Source organism: Dipodomys ordii, unplaced genomic scaffold (genome assembly GCF_000151885.1).
Source record: "Dipodomys ordii isolate 6190 unplaced genomic scaffold, Dord_2.0 Scaffold6, whole genome shotgun sequence".
In the NCBI taxonomy this organism is placed as follows: Eukaryota; Metazoa; Chordata; class Mammalia; order Rodentia; family Heteromyidae; genus Dipodomys; species Dipodomys ordii.
Genome location: NW_012267222.1, coordinates 1765767 through 1784086, shown reverse-complemented (window position 1 = coordinate 1784086; position 18320 = coordinate 1765767). Strand labels below are relative to the sequence as shown.

The 18320-nt window shown below is 55.1% G+C and overlaps 3 protein-coding genes across 7 annotated transcripts in view; 1 reads left to right on the top strand and 2 right to left on the bottom strand.

Moving 5' to 3' along the window:
- Nucleotides 1-6703: 6703 nt before the first annotated feature.
- On the top strand, nucleotides 6704-11824 carry LOC105998191 (chromosome unknown open reading frame, human C1orf174). 2 transcript variants are annotated; one of them, XM_013032850.1, is made up of 4 exons: nucleotides 6704-6813; nucleotides 9269-9382; nucleotides 10559-10834; nucleotides 11324-11824. In XM_013032850.1, exons 1-4 carry the CDS (start codon nucleotides 6799-6801, stop codon nucleotides 11429-11431), a joined length of 513 nt encoding a protein of 170 aa, XP_012888304.1. In that variant the 5' UTR covers nucleotides 6704-6798; the 3' UTR covers nucleotides 11432-11824. The 2 variants fall into 2 exon arrangements, with proteins under 2 accessions (XP_012888304.1, XP_012888299.1); XM_013032845.1 differs by having other exon boundaries at nucleotides 10352-10834.
- A 3648-nt stretch (nucleotides 11825-15472) lies between these two features.
- Dffb (DNA fragmentation factor, 40kDa, beta polypeptide (caspase-activated DNase)) overlaps nucleotides 15473-18320 on the bottom strand; it is a 21542-nt gene continuing 18694 nt past the window's right edge. Inside the window, exon 7 of the mRNA XM_013031557.1 lies at nucleotides 15473-16593. Coding sequence (XP_012887011.1) covers nucleotides 16356-16593 — 238 coding nt within the window. The 3' untranslated portion in view covers nucleotides 15473-16355. The remainder of the gene's footprint in view (nucleotides 16594-18320) is intronic.
- LOC105999866 (circumsporozoite protein-like) overlaps nucleotides 17148-18320 on the bottom strand; it is a 5850-nt gene continuing 4677 nt past the window's right edge. For 3 of the 4 annotated variants that reach the window (XR_001175764.1, XR_001175766.1, XM_013035018.1), the window contains exon 3: nucleotides 17148-18318. Coding sequence is in view for 2 of the 4 variants with exons in the window: in XM_013035018.1 (XP_012890472.1) it covers nucleotides 18296-18318 (23 nt within the window). In the remaining 2 variants the exon portion in view is untranslated. The remainder of the gene's footprint in view (nucleotides 18319-18320) is intronic. The other variant, XM_013035008.1, reaches the window with a different exon arrangement.

The window sequence follows — 18320 nt, the reverse complement described above, 5'->3', positions numbered from 1 at the left end:
TGTCCACAGTGGGTGACACAAACCACAGCGCTCCTGACCCGGGACACCCACTCCCAGGCACCGGTGGACGCCTGCTGTCTGCAAAGGTGGGGACTGCAGGTCAGAGGCAGGGTGTGGGGCCTGCAAGGCTGGGCGTCCCGCCGCGTCCCGCGCCAGTGCGTCCCGACTGCCCGGCCATCCCTGGGGGTCCCTGGGCCCCAGCGTCCCGACTGCCCGGCCATCCCCGGGGTCCCTGGGCCCCAGCGGCCCGCCTGTGGGTGTGTGCGCTGCACCCCAGGCCCCTCGCTCAGTGCATCAAGGGGTTCAGGACATCCCATGTCGCTGACATTGGGATTTTAGACACACATTTTTAAAAGCCCTTGCTAGAGAAATCTCCCCTCTCCTCAGAGAACCTCACACAGAAAACATTTCCCTTCAGCCACAGCTCCCTGCCCGTGGCGGCCAACGGGAACGGCTGGCACACACACCGCTGTGACACACCTGCCTGGCCTTTAACCTCCAGTAGAAGTGAGCGGCTTCAGCAACCGTTGGGGGGAAGGGGGGGAGTCGAGATAATGCATTTGACACAAACCAGAGAAAGTGGGCCTTGGGTTTGGAAAGGGGCTCGGGTCTGCTGGGGCCAGCCAGAGAGAGGAGCCTGCCGCACTGGGGCGCCCGTGGCCATGGGGAGGAGGATGGGCTTCCAGACCTGGGGGGTGTATCTCCATCATCGCGAGTCGATCTATCTAAGCAGTGTGGCACCCTGGGCTCTCTTGGGCCTGGCACAAACAGTAGAATGACATTATCTGTGCGCCTCTCTGTGGGAAGGGCGCTTCCCCTTGGCAACAGAGTCGAAGGATGTTTAGTCAATTAAAATATTATTCCCAAGAACATTTCTTCCTCACTGAGAAAAAGGCAGGGTGCCTGTGTTTTCCTTGAGGACAGCATTCTGTGAGGCCTCTTGCTTCCTTTTCATCAGGCTCCTGCAATAGGCAGAAGTTCAAAGGAATGTCAACAGGAATCAGAGAGAGAGAGAGAGAGAAAGTGTGTACACACAGGAGCACCTGCCAGAGCACGCGCAGTGAATCACTTACTCCTGCCCTTGGCTTCCAGCAGGCGGTGGCCTCTCAGGTGCCCTGCCTGGGGCCTTGGTCACCCCCACAGTCCAAGCCTTTTCAGGTAGGGGCAGCCACACCCAGTAGCTCAGGGTGGGGCTGGCTGGGACGGTGGCTGGCTTCTAGGGTGATCAGTCCATGATGCTTGCCCATGTGACAGGTCCTTAGTGAGAACTGTGGAGGCAGAGGCGGCTGGTGAGACTTCACGTGTGTGTCATACATTGGTGAGGGGGGGCGGCCCCTGGGGAGAGCCCTGAGCTTTTCCTGGACTCTGCCACGCCCACCCCCTCTTCTGAGTATTTTTGCCCTGTGTCCCTCCCGCAGGATAAGCCGTCACTGTGAGAATGATGGCTGCCAGCCTGAAATCCCCTAGGAAGAGCCAAGCCTCAGGGGGCCCTGGGGTTTCAGCCGCACTGTCTTATGTAAGCTGGGTCCTCACAGGTGGCCTGAACACTTGCTCTGGGGGAGGGGGGGAGAGGAGAGGTAAGGAGGGGATTGCTTTCCTGACTTCCACATCTGGGGCATTCTTCCTTGTGGAATGCTAACAGTGTACATCCTAGAACTGACACCTCCCGGGGAAAGATTATCCCTCAACCTTTTGCTCTCAAAATTCAGGCTGAGTTAGCTGAGAATGTCCAAAAATTCCAAACAGTTCTGTCACACAATCCTTAACAATGCAGAAACCTTGGGTGAGCTGACACCCCAGGAACTCAGAGCAGTGTGTGGAGCTCAGATAAGGAAGCAGGCCCTGCCCCCCTCCCCATGCTGGGCTCTGAGGAGGAGGAGGGAACAGGGCAGGAGGGAAGCTTGCGCTCACAACACAAGGCAGGGTGAAACCACTTCCTTAGACAGCTGCGAATAGCCGGGAGTGCACAGCCTCGGCAACGCCAGGCCCAAGAGGCAAGGTTATATTTCAGACAGCTCACACCTGTTAGCCGCTGCAAACAGGCGGCAGGTGGCCCTGGCAGGGCTGCTGACACTCACATGCGGTGCCATTTATCCAGCACTTAGCTACTGCGGACCAGACTTGCTCCCAATTCTTAGGGAACAGCAGGATACAGCGCCCACCTCAGGGCCCTCGGCAGGCAATGCCCATCAATGAATCAGAGATCCCTCTGTGCGGAGGACCTGGGTGAAAGAAACTGACGGTTTGCCGTTCTGGTCCTGGGCCGTGGAGAGCACTGTCCACCCTGACCGGCAGGGGGAAGCAGGGCCATGTCTGGCCAGCCGCATGGCTCTGGTTTTCTCAGAACTGCTTTCCTGCTGACCCACGTGCCGGCCACATGTTTGTGAGTGAGCCATCCTCTTCCTGGATGTCTTTGTCCTCTGCTGAGGTATACCACAGGGTACAGGGAGATGTACTGATCTCGATGTCTTCTTCCTGGGGCTAATGCTGCTGCTTTCCAAACCCATCCAATCCCTCATCTCCGGGAGAAACACGATGCCTGCTGGGTGGCAGGAAGGCCTCCAGGCTGTGCCCACCCTTCAGGGCAGACACGGCCTCTCCAGGCTTGTCCTTCACTGTCCCCTCGGAGGCCCTGGATCCCTCTGGCCAGCTGGAAAAGAGAACTCTTCGGCCTGGCAGGCACACACCAAGGTTCAAATCTGATCAGATTTAGGTCCGAGAGACCATGAGGCTGACCTGGGCTCGGGCGTGCATGGTTCTGAGGGGTCCATCCGCATCCTGCCAAAATGGGACACCAGTGCGGGCCAGGAGAGCGCCACGGTGGGGCTCCCCCGGGCACCTGTCCCTGCGTCAGAGGACAGGACGAGGCAGGAGAGGACAAGGCATCTGGATGAAGGTGAACCCTTGACCTTGGGCGGGTTCCCAGGCACTGGCTCTTCCTGTGTGCGGCTGGCACCACCACAGCGGAGGGGCGCCGAAGCATCTGTGGGAGCTAGCCACGAGGCTGTGGAGAGCAACTCACTCCCTCGCTCCCTCATCTAGCCCCCGCTTCACACTTCACATGACTGTAGGCACTGGTGCCACCCTGGTCTCACGAAGGAGCCGGCTAAACATGGATTTTCATCTGTTTTTGTCTTTTTTTCCCTACTGGCCCCAAGCCGCTCAATGCATGGTACTTTTCTCACGGAGCTAGAAAATTAGCCTTTTCCAGGCTCTGCAAATCCCAAGACTTTCCTTCCAAGGACATTTGAAGTGGGATCCTGCTGCAGAGCTGGCAGAGCTGCCACAATGAACGCGGCCCAGCCTGGTGCCCAGATGATGTCAGAGGCTGGGATGTGAACTCTGGGTTGGGATCTGGAAGAAGGGAGGCTGTTCGAGGCATATCAGGGCAAGCTCAAGGCGCTGTAGGGTTTCTCTGCCAGCCTGGCATGGGCACTTGGGACTGGCCAAGCAGACTGCAAGCTCTCTGTTGACAAGAGCTGGGCCTGCCAGCTCCCAGCCAGGCCCTTCGGTGGTGCACGCAGCTTCTCATAACACCGAAGCTCTCACCGAGTGCTCAGAGGAAGTGTGGTTGAAGGAAACAAGAGCAGTTCCTCCACAGGAAGACGAGACATGTGGAGACAGAGCCTGGCCCTCCCTGGCATCCTTCCGCTCAGTCTGTGATAGTGGAACACACCAAGGACGTCCCTTTGCAAACCTTTCTATCCAGACGACCTACACCAAGATGCTTCTGGGCGGCCATCGGTGACAAAGCACAACTGCGCTTTTGAATACACAATTAACTGAAGAGAAAAGAAGGAAGCCAAGAATGGAGAGACAAGTGAATGAGAAAGCAAAGAGGATGCAGAAACTGAAGGAAGAATGCTCTGTGTTTCCTGTCAGTGGACCACATGGGACCGAGAAGGGGCTGAGCTGGGTCACCACACACCTCCTTGAACCGTCGACGCAGGCCACTGCCTTGCCTTGTCCTGCCTTCTGTGTCCTTCTGTTACATCTCGTTCTACATGAAAAGGGTCAGAGGGGTAAGAAGCAACCCCTCGTCATCGAAGCAACCATCTCTTGGCAGTTAGAGGCCAGACTCTGGCCAGGTGCACTGTGAATGACCACTGACCACTGGTCAGCAGAAAGCTCGTCAACTTCTTCAAGTGTTTGTCAAAGGCAAGCACTGTGCTGTGTGCATGCCAGTGTTTAAGCATACAAAGTCCCCTAGGAATCTGTGATCTCCTCCCTGTTGGCGGAATAGTTAGGACTATGATTCATTCCACAGATGCCACCTGGCCAGCCGAGGCAGGACCCTGGCAAGTTCTAGGCCCACCTGGGCAACACAGCAAGAACCTGTCTCAAAATTGAAAGGGTGGCTGGGCGGTAGAGCGCCTGCTGCGAGTGCCCAGACTGGAAAAAGAAAAGGAGGAGTTGGTCCTCCTAGACACGACACTGTCTGCATCCTCAGGGGTCCCCAGCCTGCGTGGGAGACCAACTCCACACAGCCCGGTGCGGACACCTCATGCTGGAAGGCACAGCTGATGGGGAATGAAGGAGGGAGGGCACACGGAGAGACAGGAAGGAGTGGGGGCTACAGTTCTGTCACACCTGTGTTTCTTCCAAAACCTCCTGCAACCCTCTCAGCAATCTGAGGGGACAGAGGCTAAAAGTTCCAGAATATTCCCTCTCCCAATTTCTGTGCCTGTGATCTCCTCCCCCGGTATGTTTCTTCCTGGTGGGCATGGAAGGGGGGGGGGGAGTGGTGACCCTTGGTTATCCTTGTAGACATGTTATTGATTACTTTTGTCCCTCCTGGAATCCAGGGTGATTGCTAAGTGCAAGAACTTACGCTGCTCTTGCTGAAAAGCATTGACTCCTTACTTAGGGCAAAAATTAACTAAAAGCGCAAGGAAAGCTTAGCATCTCTGTCTCTATTTTGTGTATATTTTCTCTGTCTGCACTTAGCAATCACCCTGGATTCCAGGAAGGACAAAAGCAATCAATAACATGTCTACAAGGAGAGATGAAGGAAATTTCCCTAAAAGAGGGGACAGCAGAGCCTCCCAGGACTGCTTTTGATAGCAACTTCTCAGGAACCCCTGATCAAAGACCATATGTTAAACATACATTACCTCTCCTCTCTCTCTCTTTCTCTCCAACCCCTCTTCGTCTATTTAAGCTAAAAGCTCATGTCTATAACTGAGAAAATGACTAAAGGTAGGTTGAAAGATTTCCCACGACTGCCCAGGCCATGTCTAAATCTCCTCTTTGTGCCCTTCACCATCACCTTCTCTATTTTGTGTACAGGGGAAATAGCTGGGCCCAACATGTGGAATCCCAGGACTCTGGGCCTGAAGACTAAATCTCCAGTATATGAAGGAATGAAGGAATGAATGACCACGGTCTGGGATGCACTGGAGATACATACCAGATGGAAAAGGGAAGAAGGCTAAGAATCTGCCATTGACGGACTGACTTTGGGGGAGGGGCATCTGGTAATGCCTCTCTCAGAACCCGGCAGCAGCAGGCAGCCATGCCCAAGGGGAACTCACAGTCAGCAAGCATTTAGCCAGTCAGTGCCTACTATGTGCAGATGCAGGGCTGGGCCTTATAGATCCCTTTGAGACTGGTAACCTTGCTCCTCCAGCAGTGAAAGCTACGGATCAGCACTCAGTGATAGCCCTGGCTGCCAGAAACAGCCAGAAAAGTGAAAAACAGCTCCAAGGCCTTAGAAGCCAAAATGATGAGGAGCTGCTGATCGGACGTGCCAGTGGGGCGCAGGAAGGAAGTGTCCAGCGCCGTCCTGGAAGAGGCCTGCGCTGCAGTGTGGCCATCCCCATCGCCCCCATTAGGAAGGTGGATCTGTGGAGAAAGACCTCGAGCCCTCCGGGGTGCTGGCCTCTAAGGCCTGGCAAGGCCAAGCGTGACCGAACCCTCGGCCTCCTGTGTTCACACCGGAGGAAGTGCCTTCTGTGGTCTGCCCTCTGAAGGACTGGGTGACTCCAGAGCCAGCTGGAACACTGTTCATTTCCTCTAGCAGGCTTCCCGCCTGTCACACATGTGTGAGCTGCCTTCAACGTCATCAGCTAGCAGCTCCGCGCTGGAAAGGGGGTGTGTGTCTGTCCGTCTGCAAACGTCTTCTCACACTGCCAAAAGCCACAAGAAGCCTAATTCCCGGGTGCGGGCCAGGACCCCGCGGCCCGGCCGGACGGCAGGCCCGGGCCTGGAGGAGCCCCCATCACCTTCCCACCCCGGACCTGGGAACAGCCTGCCGGGTGCTGCAGGGGCGCTCGCCCCGTGCTCGCCCCGCGCCCGACCCCGGAGGCGGCGGGCCCATCCCTGGCTCTGCAGGGCCGGCAGCGCCTGGCCTCCTGCGTGGCCTGGACAGGGCTTTGGGGTGTGATTCGAACCCGCGGAAGCCGCTGCCCGGCTGGCGGCGGCGGGCCTCGCGGCGCCCCCCGCGCGCGCCGAAGCGACCCTTCCCGCGCCCCGCCGAGGCCGGCCGCCGACGCGCGCGGGCCTACAGGCCCACCCCTACCAAACATGGCGGCCGCGGAGACACCCCGGGACTTGCCCTTCACAAACATGGCCGACGGCCCGTCTGACTTCCGGTTCCGGCGTTATGCCCTCGGAGCCGCGCCACGCCCACCCGCTTGCGTAAAGAACAGCTTTGTTGGCTCTCGTGCCGCGCTGGGATTGGCCGTCGTGCGGTGACGTCAGATGCCGCCGCGGCGCGGGTTCAGGTCCGCGGGGCTGGGGCTCCGCTGGGAAGCGTTGGGTCCGGCGCAGGACGGCGGCGCGGCGCGGCGCACACTCATGAGGAACAGGAAGGTGAGGGCCGAGGCGGCAGGCCGGGAGGCGCGGAGGGGCGCGGGCGGCCGGCCCTGGCCTCGCCCCGCACGGAGGGGGCTCCCTGGCCACGCCCAGGGGTGGGGACGCCCGGGCACCCCTGGGGGCTCCCGGCCCCGCCCTGGCAGCCGGCCTTCTCGGCCAGGCCCCGCCCTGGGGTCCGGTCCCTACCCCGGACGGTCCCGGCTGCGGGGTGGACTGCGCGCCGCGCCCGGGGGTGCGCACGGCCCCCGCAGGGAACTGGGGAGAGGAAGCAGCCGGGAAGCGCTTCCGCCCCGGGGGAACGCGTTCAGCGCGGGCCCAGCCTGCCTCAGCCGCGCTGCGGCGGCGGCCTGGGGAGGGAGGGAGTGGGCCCTGCCACCTGGCGTTGGAGGACGGGGGGGGGGGGGGGGGGGGAGGGACGACTGTGTCCAGGCTGGCCTCGTTTGCCTTCTTCCTTGCCTCCACCTCTGGAGCGCTGGCACCACCGCAGTCGGTCACTTTCGGCCTGGCTTCCGGCCTTTCTAGCTAGTGTGGCTCCTGTAGACATTAACTGGATCTTTAAACAAACAAAAACCCCAGGCAGATAGTCACTGCCTTTTGGCTGAATTGTTTAACCCATTTACATTTAGTTTCGTTGATTGAGTAACATATGCCATTCTTGTAGTTTTCTGTGTGTCCCATTTAGTTCCCCTGTTCCTCCTCTGCCTAAGTGGATTTCATTGTACTTCAGTATTACCAGTGTATATTTTCGGGGAAAATTTTAACATTTTAACCACATCAACTTCAGAGTTGTGGGAGCTTAATTCCAGTGAGAGTCAGAAATGTTAGTAGCTCTTTTCCCTACATGCACTTTTTGTGTGATTTATGTATTATATCTATTAACATTTGCACCTAACAACAGTATTATGATGTATTATCATCTGCAGTAGCTTTGCTCTTATCCACAGTTTTGTTGTTTGTAGGTGTGGTGTTTCTGTACATATATGCACATTGTTGTGTACAGCTTCTTTTAAGTCAGTTTAGGATGTCATTATCTTGACCTGAATGACCCCCTGTGGATTTGGGTTGTTGACTGGGACCACTAGCATCAGCCTCAAGAACTCCTTCAGTATTTCTTGTGAGGTGAATCTACTAGCAACAACTTCAGCTTTTGTTCATGTGGAATTTTTCTTCCACCTTTATTTCTGACAGATACCTCTCCTGGCTACTAGAAGAGGGATGGTAGGGTTTTTTTCCTAATACTTTGTTGTGTTTGAATGTTCTCTCTGTAGCCTGCACTATTCTGTTGACAAGCCAGTGGTCCGTCCATCTTTTGAGATTCTCCCCACCACCACTCCCTATAGAGCAGAGTTCCTTTCCTCCTCCTGCATCCACGGTTTTCACCCTTATCTTTGACTTTCCAGAACTTTTACAAAAATGTGTCCATCTGTGGATATATCTATCTTGAGGTTCATTCCAAGATGTATAGATAGCTGTTTCCAGTAAATAGGAGTTTTCAGTTAGTATTTCTTTGGGTGTATTTTCTGCTTCCTCTCTCTCCTCTCTTTCTGGTAGTCCCTTCACATGTATGTTGGTATGTGTTAGTGTTTCTGAGGCTCTCTCCATTTTTCTTCACTGCCCTGTAGTCAGGGACACGGTTACACTGACCTGCAGTTAGGAGCAGGGTTGCGCTGATTTTTAGGGTCAGTGTTGCGGTCTGTAGTCTTGGAGACAGCTCCTTTGCATTCAGGGTAAGTTGACAGTTTGTTGACAGTACGATTTCTGAGGTTGGAGCTAGGCAGACATTCAAGCTCAGTGTCGACCACCACCCTGGGTTCTGTCCCCAACACTACAGAAGCTACCTGCTTTAAACTGTAGGATTGGGACTTTCAGAGAAGGGTTCTGCTCTTTCTTGATACCTTGTGTCAAGAATTTTATCACCATATAAATGTTTGAGAGGCATCTAAGAAAGAGCATGTATGGGGGCTGGGAAGGTGGCTCAGTGGTAGAGCGCTTGCCTTGCATGCATGAGGCCCTGGGTTCAATTCCCCAGCACCACATAAGCAAAAAGAAAAAAAGCCAGAAGTGGCGCTGTGGCTCAAGTGGTAGAGCGCTAGCCTTGAACTGAAGATCTGAGGGACAGCACCCAGGCCCAGAGTTCAGGCCCCACGACCAGACCCAAAAAAAAAAAAAAAGAGCATGTATGTACTGTTTACTGTGGGTGAGTTCAGCTGGTTAGCATGCAAACACTGGTTTCTAGGAACAGGGACAATAGGGGACAGATGGTTCTAAGGCCCCCAACCCAGAAGAGTTGGATCTAGATGGGAACTTTGAGGCTGTAGCTGCCTTTCCATTTTCATGGAAGTCATGCTGGGGTCAGGGGCTGTCTTCAGGAGTCATTCTCTTGATCTGGGAACCTTGCAGCCATGTGTGCTCCTGTGGCAATGTTGTCTGAGCCGTGGTCTTGTCTGTCTAGCTCACAGGTGGAGTGCGGTCTTCAGCACGCCTGAGAGCCCGGAGTTGTTCTGCAGCCAGCTTGGCCTCTGCACAGGACGTCGTTGGCTCCAACTCTGCCAAGACAGCATGTCTGGTGAGCCTGGTTCCCAGGGGAATGCCCACGTCCTGGCTGGGGGATTCATTTAACAGTTGTCACCAAGAAGGATTGCATGAAATACATCAGTGTTGCTCCTTCACTAGAGGGGACAGTTCAGAGGATGTGAGGCAGTGCTGTTCCTGCCTGCAGCCAGCCACTCTGCAGCCCAGTGCAGCTGTGCCCTTTGAAGTGATATAGGTCTGTTTCCACACTATTCACTCTGAAGGCTATGTGTGTATGTGTTGTGTGTGCGCTGGTACTGGGCCTTTAACTCAGGGCCTGAGCACTGTCCCTTAGCTTTTTTGCTCAAAGCTATCGCTCTACCACTTCAGCTACAACTCAATTTCCAGCTTTTTGGTGATTAAATGGAGATGAAAGTCTTACAAACTTTCCTGTCTAGACTGGCTTCAAACTGTGATCCTCAAATCTCAGTAGCTAGGATTTGAGGCACCTGCTGAACCCAAAGGCTCTTAGAGGCTCAGGGATGAGGCCAAGGCCTTTCACATTCTGCCATGCGGTGCACTGTGGCTCTTGAGCTAGACCAGTCTCATCCCTATACTTGGTAGCTGGGTCTGCTTCTCCACCTCAGCCAGGACCCGGGACATAGCGGTACACCACACTTTACCCATGGAGCTGCCGGTCATGCTTCATCCAAGGCAGTTTACCAAGGGTTTGCTGAGCACTTAGAATGCAACAGGTCTTATTTGGGGACAAAAGCAAACACCTATGCCTTCGTATGACTGGACTTTTCAATTACAGTCAAGAAGCCACAGCCCTGGGAGGACTGGGTGTTGGGTGTCTCTGGAGTCATCTTGGCCAGCTGTCAGCTGGGACTCAGCCCTCGGGTGGCAGCGCAGAGATTGGAGCTGACGCTCCAGCTCATCCATGTGAGGTGTGAGGACAGGAGCCTCCAGGGAGAGATGTGTGGCGTGCCTCCATGGTGGGGTTCTCTCTCTCCCCTGGCAGATCACCTCATCACACAAGGCCCTAGACAGAAGAACTTCCAAGAAGTTCAAGTATGACAAAGGACATCTTGTGAAGGCCAAACTGCAGAAGCTAGTGCCTAAAAGGGACGGCACTTTGCCTAAAGGGGCCCCCAAGGCCCCTCAAGAGAGCGAATGTGCAGAAGGCGGCGTGGTGCTCCCCACTGGTGAGACAGCTGTCCTCCCCCAGCAGGAAGCTGCAGCTCCTGTCCACAGCCCCAGCCCAGCCGCGAGCGACACTCACTCCACAAAGACTGAAGATAGCCTGGCCACCCGGGAGCCCAGCCCCGGTGCTGGCACGGCGGCGGAGGCCTGCGGCGGTGCTGGCAGGCAGGCCCGGTCAGCACCCGAGGTGGAGGAGGCGCGGGCACCGCTGCTTCAGATGGACAACAGTGCGTTTCAGGATGAAGACAGCAACCAGCCCATGCCAGTGAGCCGGTTCTTCGGGAACGTTGAGCTCATGCAGGTAAGTCCCCCCTCCTCCACTCCTCCCTGCTCCTCCCCAGGGCTGCTCAGGCCACAGACCAGGCAGGCCTCAAGCCACGCAGCCTCGCTCATCACTCACAGATAGAGTCCCTACACAGAGTTAAACGTGAATTAATGATGTTGCCACAAGAGGAGAGACGATGCAAACCGGGAGTACTCACCCAGCCCAAGACCCCCAAGAGGACAGCTGCCCCCATCAGGAAAGCGTGGGGGTGGCTGGACCCATGGCAGGGTTAGGAACAGCCATCTGCTGGTTGGGGACAACCACACTTCTGTTCGGAGTCATGTCTCTGGTGGGGGAGGCCAAGTGCTTGATTGATGGTTTCCACACATAAAGGCGCCACCCCCCAGGGCTGACCCAAGGCTGACAGGCCACCTGCAAGACTCAGGGCCAGTCACGTGCAGTTGTGGATCGGTGCCCGCGCAGTGTCACTTAGGGCTGAAGTCTGTGTTTTCTTTCCCCTCCAAGGACCTGCCACCAGCCTCTTCAGCTTGTCCTTCAATGAGTAGACGAGAATTCAGAAAAATGCATTTCAGAGCCAAAGACGATGAGGACGAGGACGAAGTAGAAATGTAGGGAGCACAGCAGTGACTTCGTTGCATACTTGGTACAACTGAGGATTCCAGGATGTAGGAATTTGTAACATTTTTATAAAATCTATCTGCAAGACAGTGTGTTCTTAATGGGACTTGAAAATTGATGCCTAGAAGTACAGCACGCAGAGCAGGGTGCCTGAGGTTTCCTTGCGGGTGAGGGCGGGGCTGGGCCTCCGGTGAGAGCGAACTTCGCCTGAGCTCATTGATTTTGACAGTGTACAAAGTTTGTGTCTGCTATCAAAGTCTGATCATTCTTGAGACCAACTTAAAGCCAGCTCTTAAAGGACTCTCCTCTCCTTCTGAATGTGAAGCTAATACTTACCTTGAAAAATTTTTGCAAGAGATATATGGGGAAGAAATAAAATATATTTTGAAAACCTCTTAATGAAGCTTTAGATTCCTCTAAAATCTACCTCCAGTCTTCAGTGTTTGTGAGTCCAGGGAGGAAATGAATCCCACTGTAGGCTGGGACCCTGGGGCAGGCTCTGGCATGGCCATCTCCCTGCTCCAGGCATTCAGTCCCCCTGGACTCCCATCTGGAAGATCATCCCCAGCCCCCTCCTTGCTTTGCAGAGCCCTCGGACGGGAGGGCAGACCTCTGCCTGACACCAGCTATGCAAGAGGAAGGAGCCTGGACCCCCAGATAAGTGTAGGCCAGTTATAAAGACTTCCTGACACGCAGGGGGAGCATGTGTGGCTGGGCACCGTCCGAGGCACACCCAGGTTGAATGGGAGCAAGATGTCCAAGTGCTCTGGAAGCAGAGACTCCCCAACTCTCACTGCTCAGAAACTGTAATCAGACCAGGTGCACTGGCTCACGCCTGTAATCCTAGCTACTCAAGAGGTAGAGATGGGAAGGATCCACGTTTGGTTTGAGGCCAATTGTAGAGACCCCCATCTCAGCCAGTAAGAAAGCGAGATGTTGTGGAGTGTGCTTGTCCTGTCATCCCAGTTACTTGGGAGGTGTAAACAGGAAAACCATAGTCTGGGCCGGCACAGCATTTACAGCATGAGTATTAAAGCCAAAAGGGCTGGAGGCATGACTCAAGTGGTAGAGCACCTGCCCTGAATTCACACTAATATGAAAAAGAAACCCACTCTCCCTGCAGGTAAATTTTTCTCTAGTCATCTTCCCCTTAACTGTGATCAATAATCCTGTCATTGACTGATTATCTTATCATTGGAAGCTGTTGCTTGTCCAAGTCCTCTTATGAGCAAGGTGATGGCTTCTCAGAGTGGAGAACTCTGTCAGGGTTATCAGTCCTGTCTGCGGAACTCGGCACGCAGCTTTGAGATGCCGAACTCCCCCCACAACACCCCACCGTGCCTGCAGAAGATTCCCACCAAAAAGAGAAGAGGAGCTCAATGCCTTTGGGGCCACCCTGTTCTCTCGCCATCCAGCCTACGCTCACAGACACTAAGACACTAGCGGGTGTGTCCGGGCAGTGATCAGTGCCTCCTAACTATCCATGCGGCATCTCCAGAACCAGCCCTAGGAAGCGGAGGTGTCACCTTGACAGAGGATCCCGTTTGGACTCCCCTAGTGTTGAGACAACAGACCTAAGTCCCTGGTCACTGGCAAGGTCCCCTAGGAACACAAATGTCCAATCAAAATAGCACAAGAGGGGCAGAGAGACTGACGTGACCCTGTGTGTACTCAGCTCCGATGGCAGTGTGGCGACTCAGAACCAAAGCCTCAATATAGCGGACATTAAACGCAGTGGTTGTGAAGCAGTTGCACTGCACTTTTCTGTCTGGGGTAACTGTCATCTCACAAATGTGTGTGAAGTATCAGTAGTGAACACTGCATACTTTCACGGGACACATGCCAGGACAGACCAGTGAATGAATGCCTCCTGTTCTCCCTGACGCTGGGACATGGCCACAGCGAACCTGGACCCCACCCACCAAGTCCTGACACACAGCAAACCATGAACACTGTTGGCACCAGCAGGAGGGCCTGATGAGGCCAAGCACAAGCTTCCCGGTATCCCCAGGGAGCTGCAGAGACCTCCCCCTCCCACCCCACCTCACTCACCCCCTGGCCAGCCAGGAAGCTCAGCACAGCCATGTGCTGAATGCACTGAAGGTCAGTCATTAGGTCTGGGCGCCTTGTGAGGACCTTCCTGCTCCCACCCACTGTGGGGCAGGGCACCTGAGGGCTCCACCCCCGCAGGCAGGCTATCCTGAAGAAGGCCCCCTCTCCCCCGGTCCTCGCTGCGATTCAAATAGCCCTTTACTCTAACTGCAGTCTAGTCTGGCTTCTGACCCCTGTCAGCCTTTCCCACGCCTCAGTATGCCTGGCCTGTTCTGTGGCTCCAGGAGCGTTGGCTCCTCCAAGAGCTCTCCTCTGGCCTCTGCCTCCACCTCCTAGGGTACGGGAAGGCTGGGATCTCAAGGTCGGACTCACTGGACTGGAGACAGCATGGCACAGGCCAGCGGAGAAGCCTGCGAGACCACGCCAGCTCGTGCCGTCAGCAACCCACGGCTGAGGCTGCGACCCACCCCCACACGCTGTGCTTTCACATCCCACTGCAGGACAGGCCTCCGGGCGCGCTCCATGCTCCCGTGAGCCTCCCTTGCTTGCAGTCCTCAAGAATGACCTTAGAATGTGCTAGGTATGCCACATCCCGAGGACTGGCCAGAAGAGCGGACTCCGTCTTCTGGAAGCCACGTGGCCTCCAATGCCTGGCCCCAGAGCAAGTATTAGGGAACTCCATCTCGGGAAACAGAGAAGACACCACTTAGGAGGCAAAATTGGGAGTCTTGGAGAGCCAGAGGACTGCTGATGGACTCCTGTCTCAAGGACCAGTAGCCTCGAATGAAGCTAGCACAAAGCTTACATAGGCCAAAGCCACATAAGCGGTAAGGAATTTATCCTAACAAAAGGGTTATACAGGGCTGGGAAGGAGGCTCAGTGGTAGAGTGCTGGCCTTGCATGCATGAGGCCCTGGGTTTGAATCCTCAGCACCACCTAAGCAGAAAAAGAAGCGCTGTGGCTCAAGAGGTAGAGCACTAGCCTTGAGCTGAAGACTGAGGGACAGTGCCCAGGACCAGAGTTCAGGTCCCAGGCCCCACGAGTGACAAAGGGCTGGGGGGGGGGGGTGAGGTTTATACACAGCAAAGTGAGTCCTGGAGCCCCTGGGTAGGGAATCTTAAGGCAGCTGCTTCTTGGGGTCTCGGGTTAGTGCAAGGGAACATGAGCAGTCAAAGCTCAATCTGCCCAGGGCAGCTCTCGAGCTGTGGAAACGAGCTCAACAGGCCTCTACTGCTGAGAAAATCACTTTCTGTGTGTGTGTGCATGCTGGCTGGCTCAGACTCAGGCACATGCCTGTTATCCAACATGGGCATGCCCAAGCTACCCACTCCCGTCCCTGTCTGGAGGTTCACCCCTCACCTGTAACCCCTGCTCCGCCCGGCTGAGGCCCCCAGAGCAAACAAAAGGCAAGGTCCCAGCCCAGCCAGCCTGCAGCCCTGGCCCAAAGCTCGGTTTTTCTGCACAAGCTTGTGCCTGGATCTCACAAGCCAGGCTCAGGGAATGGGGAGGAGGGGCGAGACCTTCACAAGGCTTAGTAACGGGAAGCTCCAGCAGAGGGCAGGGCAGAGGCCCTGGTGTGGTGTTTGAGAGGGAAGGAAAGGCTGGTCCTGACAAAATCACGTGAAGAGACACAGGTGAGGCAGGGAGGCGGGAACTTTCAAGAGCTCCACCCAGCTGCTGGCTGGGGCTTCAGGAAGCAGGACTCAGTCAACCATTGACCTCAGTCAACCATTGACCTCTGCCCTCTTTTTTTTTTTTTTTGGTCGGTCCTAGGGCCTGAACTCTGGGCCTGGCACTGTCCCTCAGCTCTTCAGCTCAAAGCTAGCACTTCTACCTCTAGAGCCACTTCCAGCTTTTTCTGCTTATGTGATGCTGAGGAATCAAACCCAGGGCCTCATGTATGGAAGGCAAACTACCCGAGCCACCTTCCCGGCCCCCCACTCTGATTTTTATAACCATTCAATGAATGCAAACTTTGACATGTCTGTTTTGGACACTTTATTTTTCTGATTACATAATGAAAATAAAAATCTAAGTATTACAAAATGTATGGCTTTAAAAACACAATGTTATAACATAATCGTTTCTTTAAAAAATGTTCAAGTATAACACAGTACATGACATAGGAAATTAGTCATCGTACTCAGATCCCACCCCTGCCCAGCTCCTTATGTGGCATGCCCCTCACGACTTAAAAAACCAAGGGACTAGGGTTTCTGTGGCAAAGTACCACCAGCAAGCACACCGCCCTGAGTTTCAACCCAGTACAGGCAGACACAGGCACAGAGCTAGGGCTCAAGCACTCCACAGCTCTGTTTCCACACGCAATAGGAAAAACTGGCATGCCAATGTGTAAAGCTGCTACAGCTTTGCTTTATAAGCATGTATTTGGTTGGACCATGAAATTAAATATATCCAACCCATTTTTTAGCTATAAAAACAGGATTTCGCATGGCTCAACACAATGCCACAATCAGCTATTCCCACTGAGAGATCTAGAACATTTCTGCCATGATGCTATTCTAAGCAATCTAGCAGTGGAGCAGGGAGCAGCAGAGAATTGAGGCCCTCGTGCCACTCAGCAAGCTCAGCCCGGTGCTCAGGGATGTGGAGGTCCTTCGCAGGGGCACGCAGCACAGCTGTATCGGGGAGAAGGCCCCTGAGTTCTAGACCACTGCCCTGACCACCGGGAGTGCACCCCAGAGCTGCGCTTGGACGTTGGGCTGTCAGAGGACGTGGGAAACAGACTGAGAAATGTACCGATTGCCCCTGAAGGGAAGATTTCTTAAGTTTCCCCAGGAACTACTGAAGTGATGAGATGGCCTGTCACAGGTCTGCACAGGCCCCGCACACGGCAGGCCGGCCCTCACCGGCGTTTCCGAGCTGGCCGCCGCCGCCTCCTGGGCCCAGTCCCAGCTCTGTAGATCCTGCTGTGGTCACACTGGAGTTTGTGGATGGTTTTCTTGTGGCAGGCGATGTGTACTAATTTCAGGTTCTCCAAGGTGAAGAGCAGACCATAGAAGTACTCCCAGTCCACCTCCCGTCCGCCCCGCTCCTGGAGTGCTTCAGCCAGCGTGGGCACAACGGTGCGCTTCTTCTCTATCCTGCAAAGCCCGGGTGGAGACCATCCCTCTGCGATCACGGTGCCACTGCCCCTGGGGCGCTCTGACCGGCCACAGGGACTGGGCACGCCTCCTCCGAGCCCAGAGATCCGCATGGTAAGGCCTCACTACAGAAGGCCCACTGCAGAAGGTCTAAGATTTCTACAGGAACCACAGCTGGAAACATCCCAGAAGAGCCAGGTGGAAGTAAAACGGGAGTCGCTGAGCCTCTGGCAGAGCTAAGACGCTGTTCCTCATCACAGGACCTCTGAGCAGAGCCCACGCAAGCCACGTTCACCTTGCATGTTAAACCCTGATCTGTGGGCATTGTTTAAATGCGGAAAATGCAGGGGAAAAACATTTCATCCCCAGCCAGGCACCGGTGGCTCACGCCTATAACCGGAGCTGCTCAGGAGGCTGAGATCTGAAGATGGTGGCTCAAAACCAGCCTGGGCAGGAAAGTCCATGAGACTTACCTCTAATTAAACACCAAAAGCCAGAAGTAGAGTACGGTTCAAATGGTAGAGAGCTAGCTTTGAGCAAACAACTCAGGGACAGCACCCAGACCCTAAATTCAAGCCCCAGCACAACACACAAAAAGAAGTATATTGCCTTCCTTCACAATCACCCACTATCCACAATGTGGCTTGTGGTTGTCTCTTTTCATCTGTATGTAGATGTACACAGTAACATGGACGCTTTAAGAACAGAGCTTTACTAGTAAAGCTGAAGTCCCCGCTCTCTAAGTCATGCCTCTGCTGGCTTCCTACGGGCATGATGGCAAAGGCTCTGACCTTGCTACTTCTGTGTGTGATTCTGCTTGCAGAGTGCTTCACTGTTTCAAACACCTCAGGGACCGAGAAGTGGCACGTGTGTGGGCTGCAGAGCAGCCCAGGCAGCAGGAGGCTCGCAGCAGGGCTGGACAGGGCCCCGGGAAGCACTGGAGAGGGGGACCTGGACCAGGGCTTGGAGGAGAAAGAAGGGAAGCCTCACCATATCAACCATCAATGCCCCTTCAGGAGGCATGAGATGCCGGCCTGCCTGCTCTCCTCCTGCCTGCCTGCCTAACTCTGCTGCTTTTCTGGACCACCCAGGGCGGGTCCTTGGCCCCCGCAGTCCTACATCCACAGAGCTGGGCCATGCGCCTCCCACAGCTTGGCTGCAATCCAAAGGCAGGCCCCAGTGCGCAGCCACTGCGCCCCTGTGTCCTCTTTGCTGGTGTCACATGCCACACCTGAGCTCAGGGAGGGGCATTCTGCGTGTGGTTCCCATATTAGTCTGTGTGGTGCCTGAGACTGAACCAGGGCTCTACCACTGAGCTGTCCTCAGTCCTTTGTCAAACTTTATCTTGAGGCAAGTCTTGCTAAGTTGCCAAAACTGGCCTCAAACTGGAAATCCCCCACGTGCCAGGGCTGAGACAGCCACTGTCATCACACCGGGTTCCTGCCATTTCCAGACTCTAGGCCTGCGTCCTGCACAGGCACCAGCTCCAAATCAACGGCACTGATGTGACACAGGAACAGCTGGGCCCGCTTCAGAACCACAAAGCAAGGCATCCACTGGGAATAGATTACAAGACCACTGCATGGAGACATCAGGAGGTAAGCACTGACAGAACCACTTCCAACACCTGCCACAGGACCCTCACCTCCTACACCTGCCACAGGACCCTCACCTCCAACACCAGCCACAGGACCCTCACCTCCTACACAACCACAGGATCCTCACCT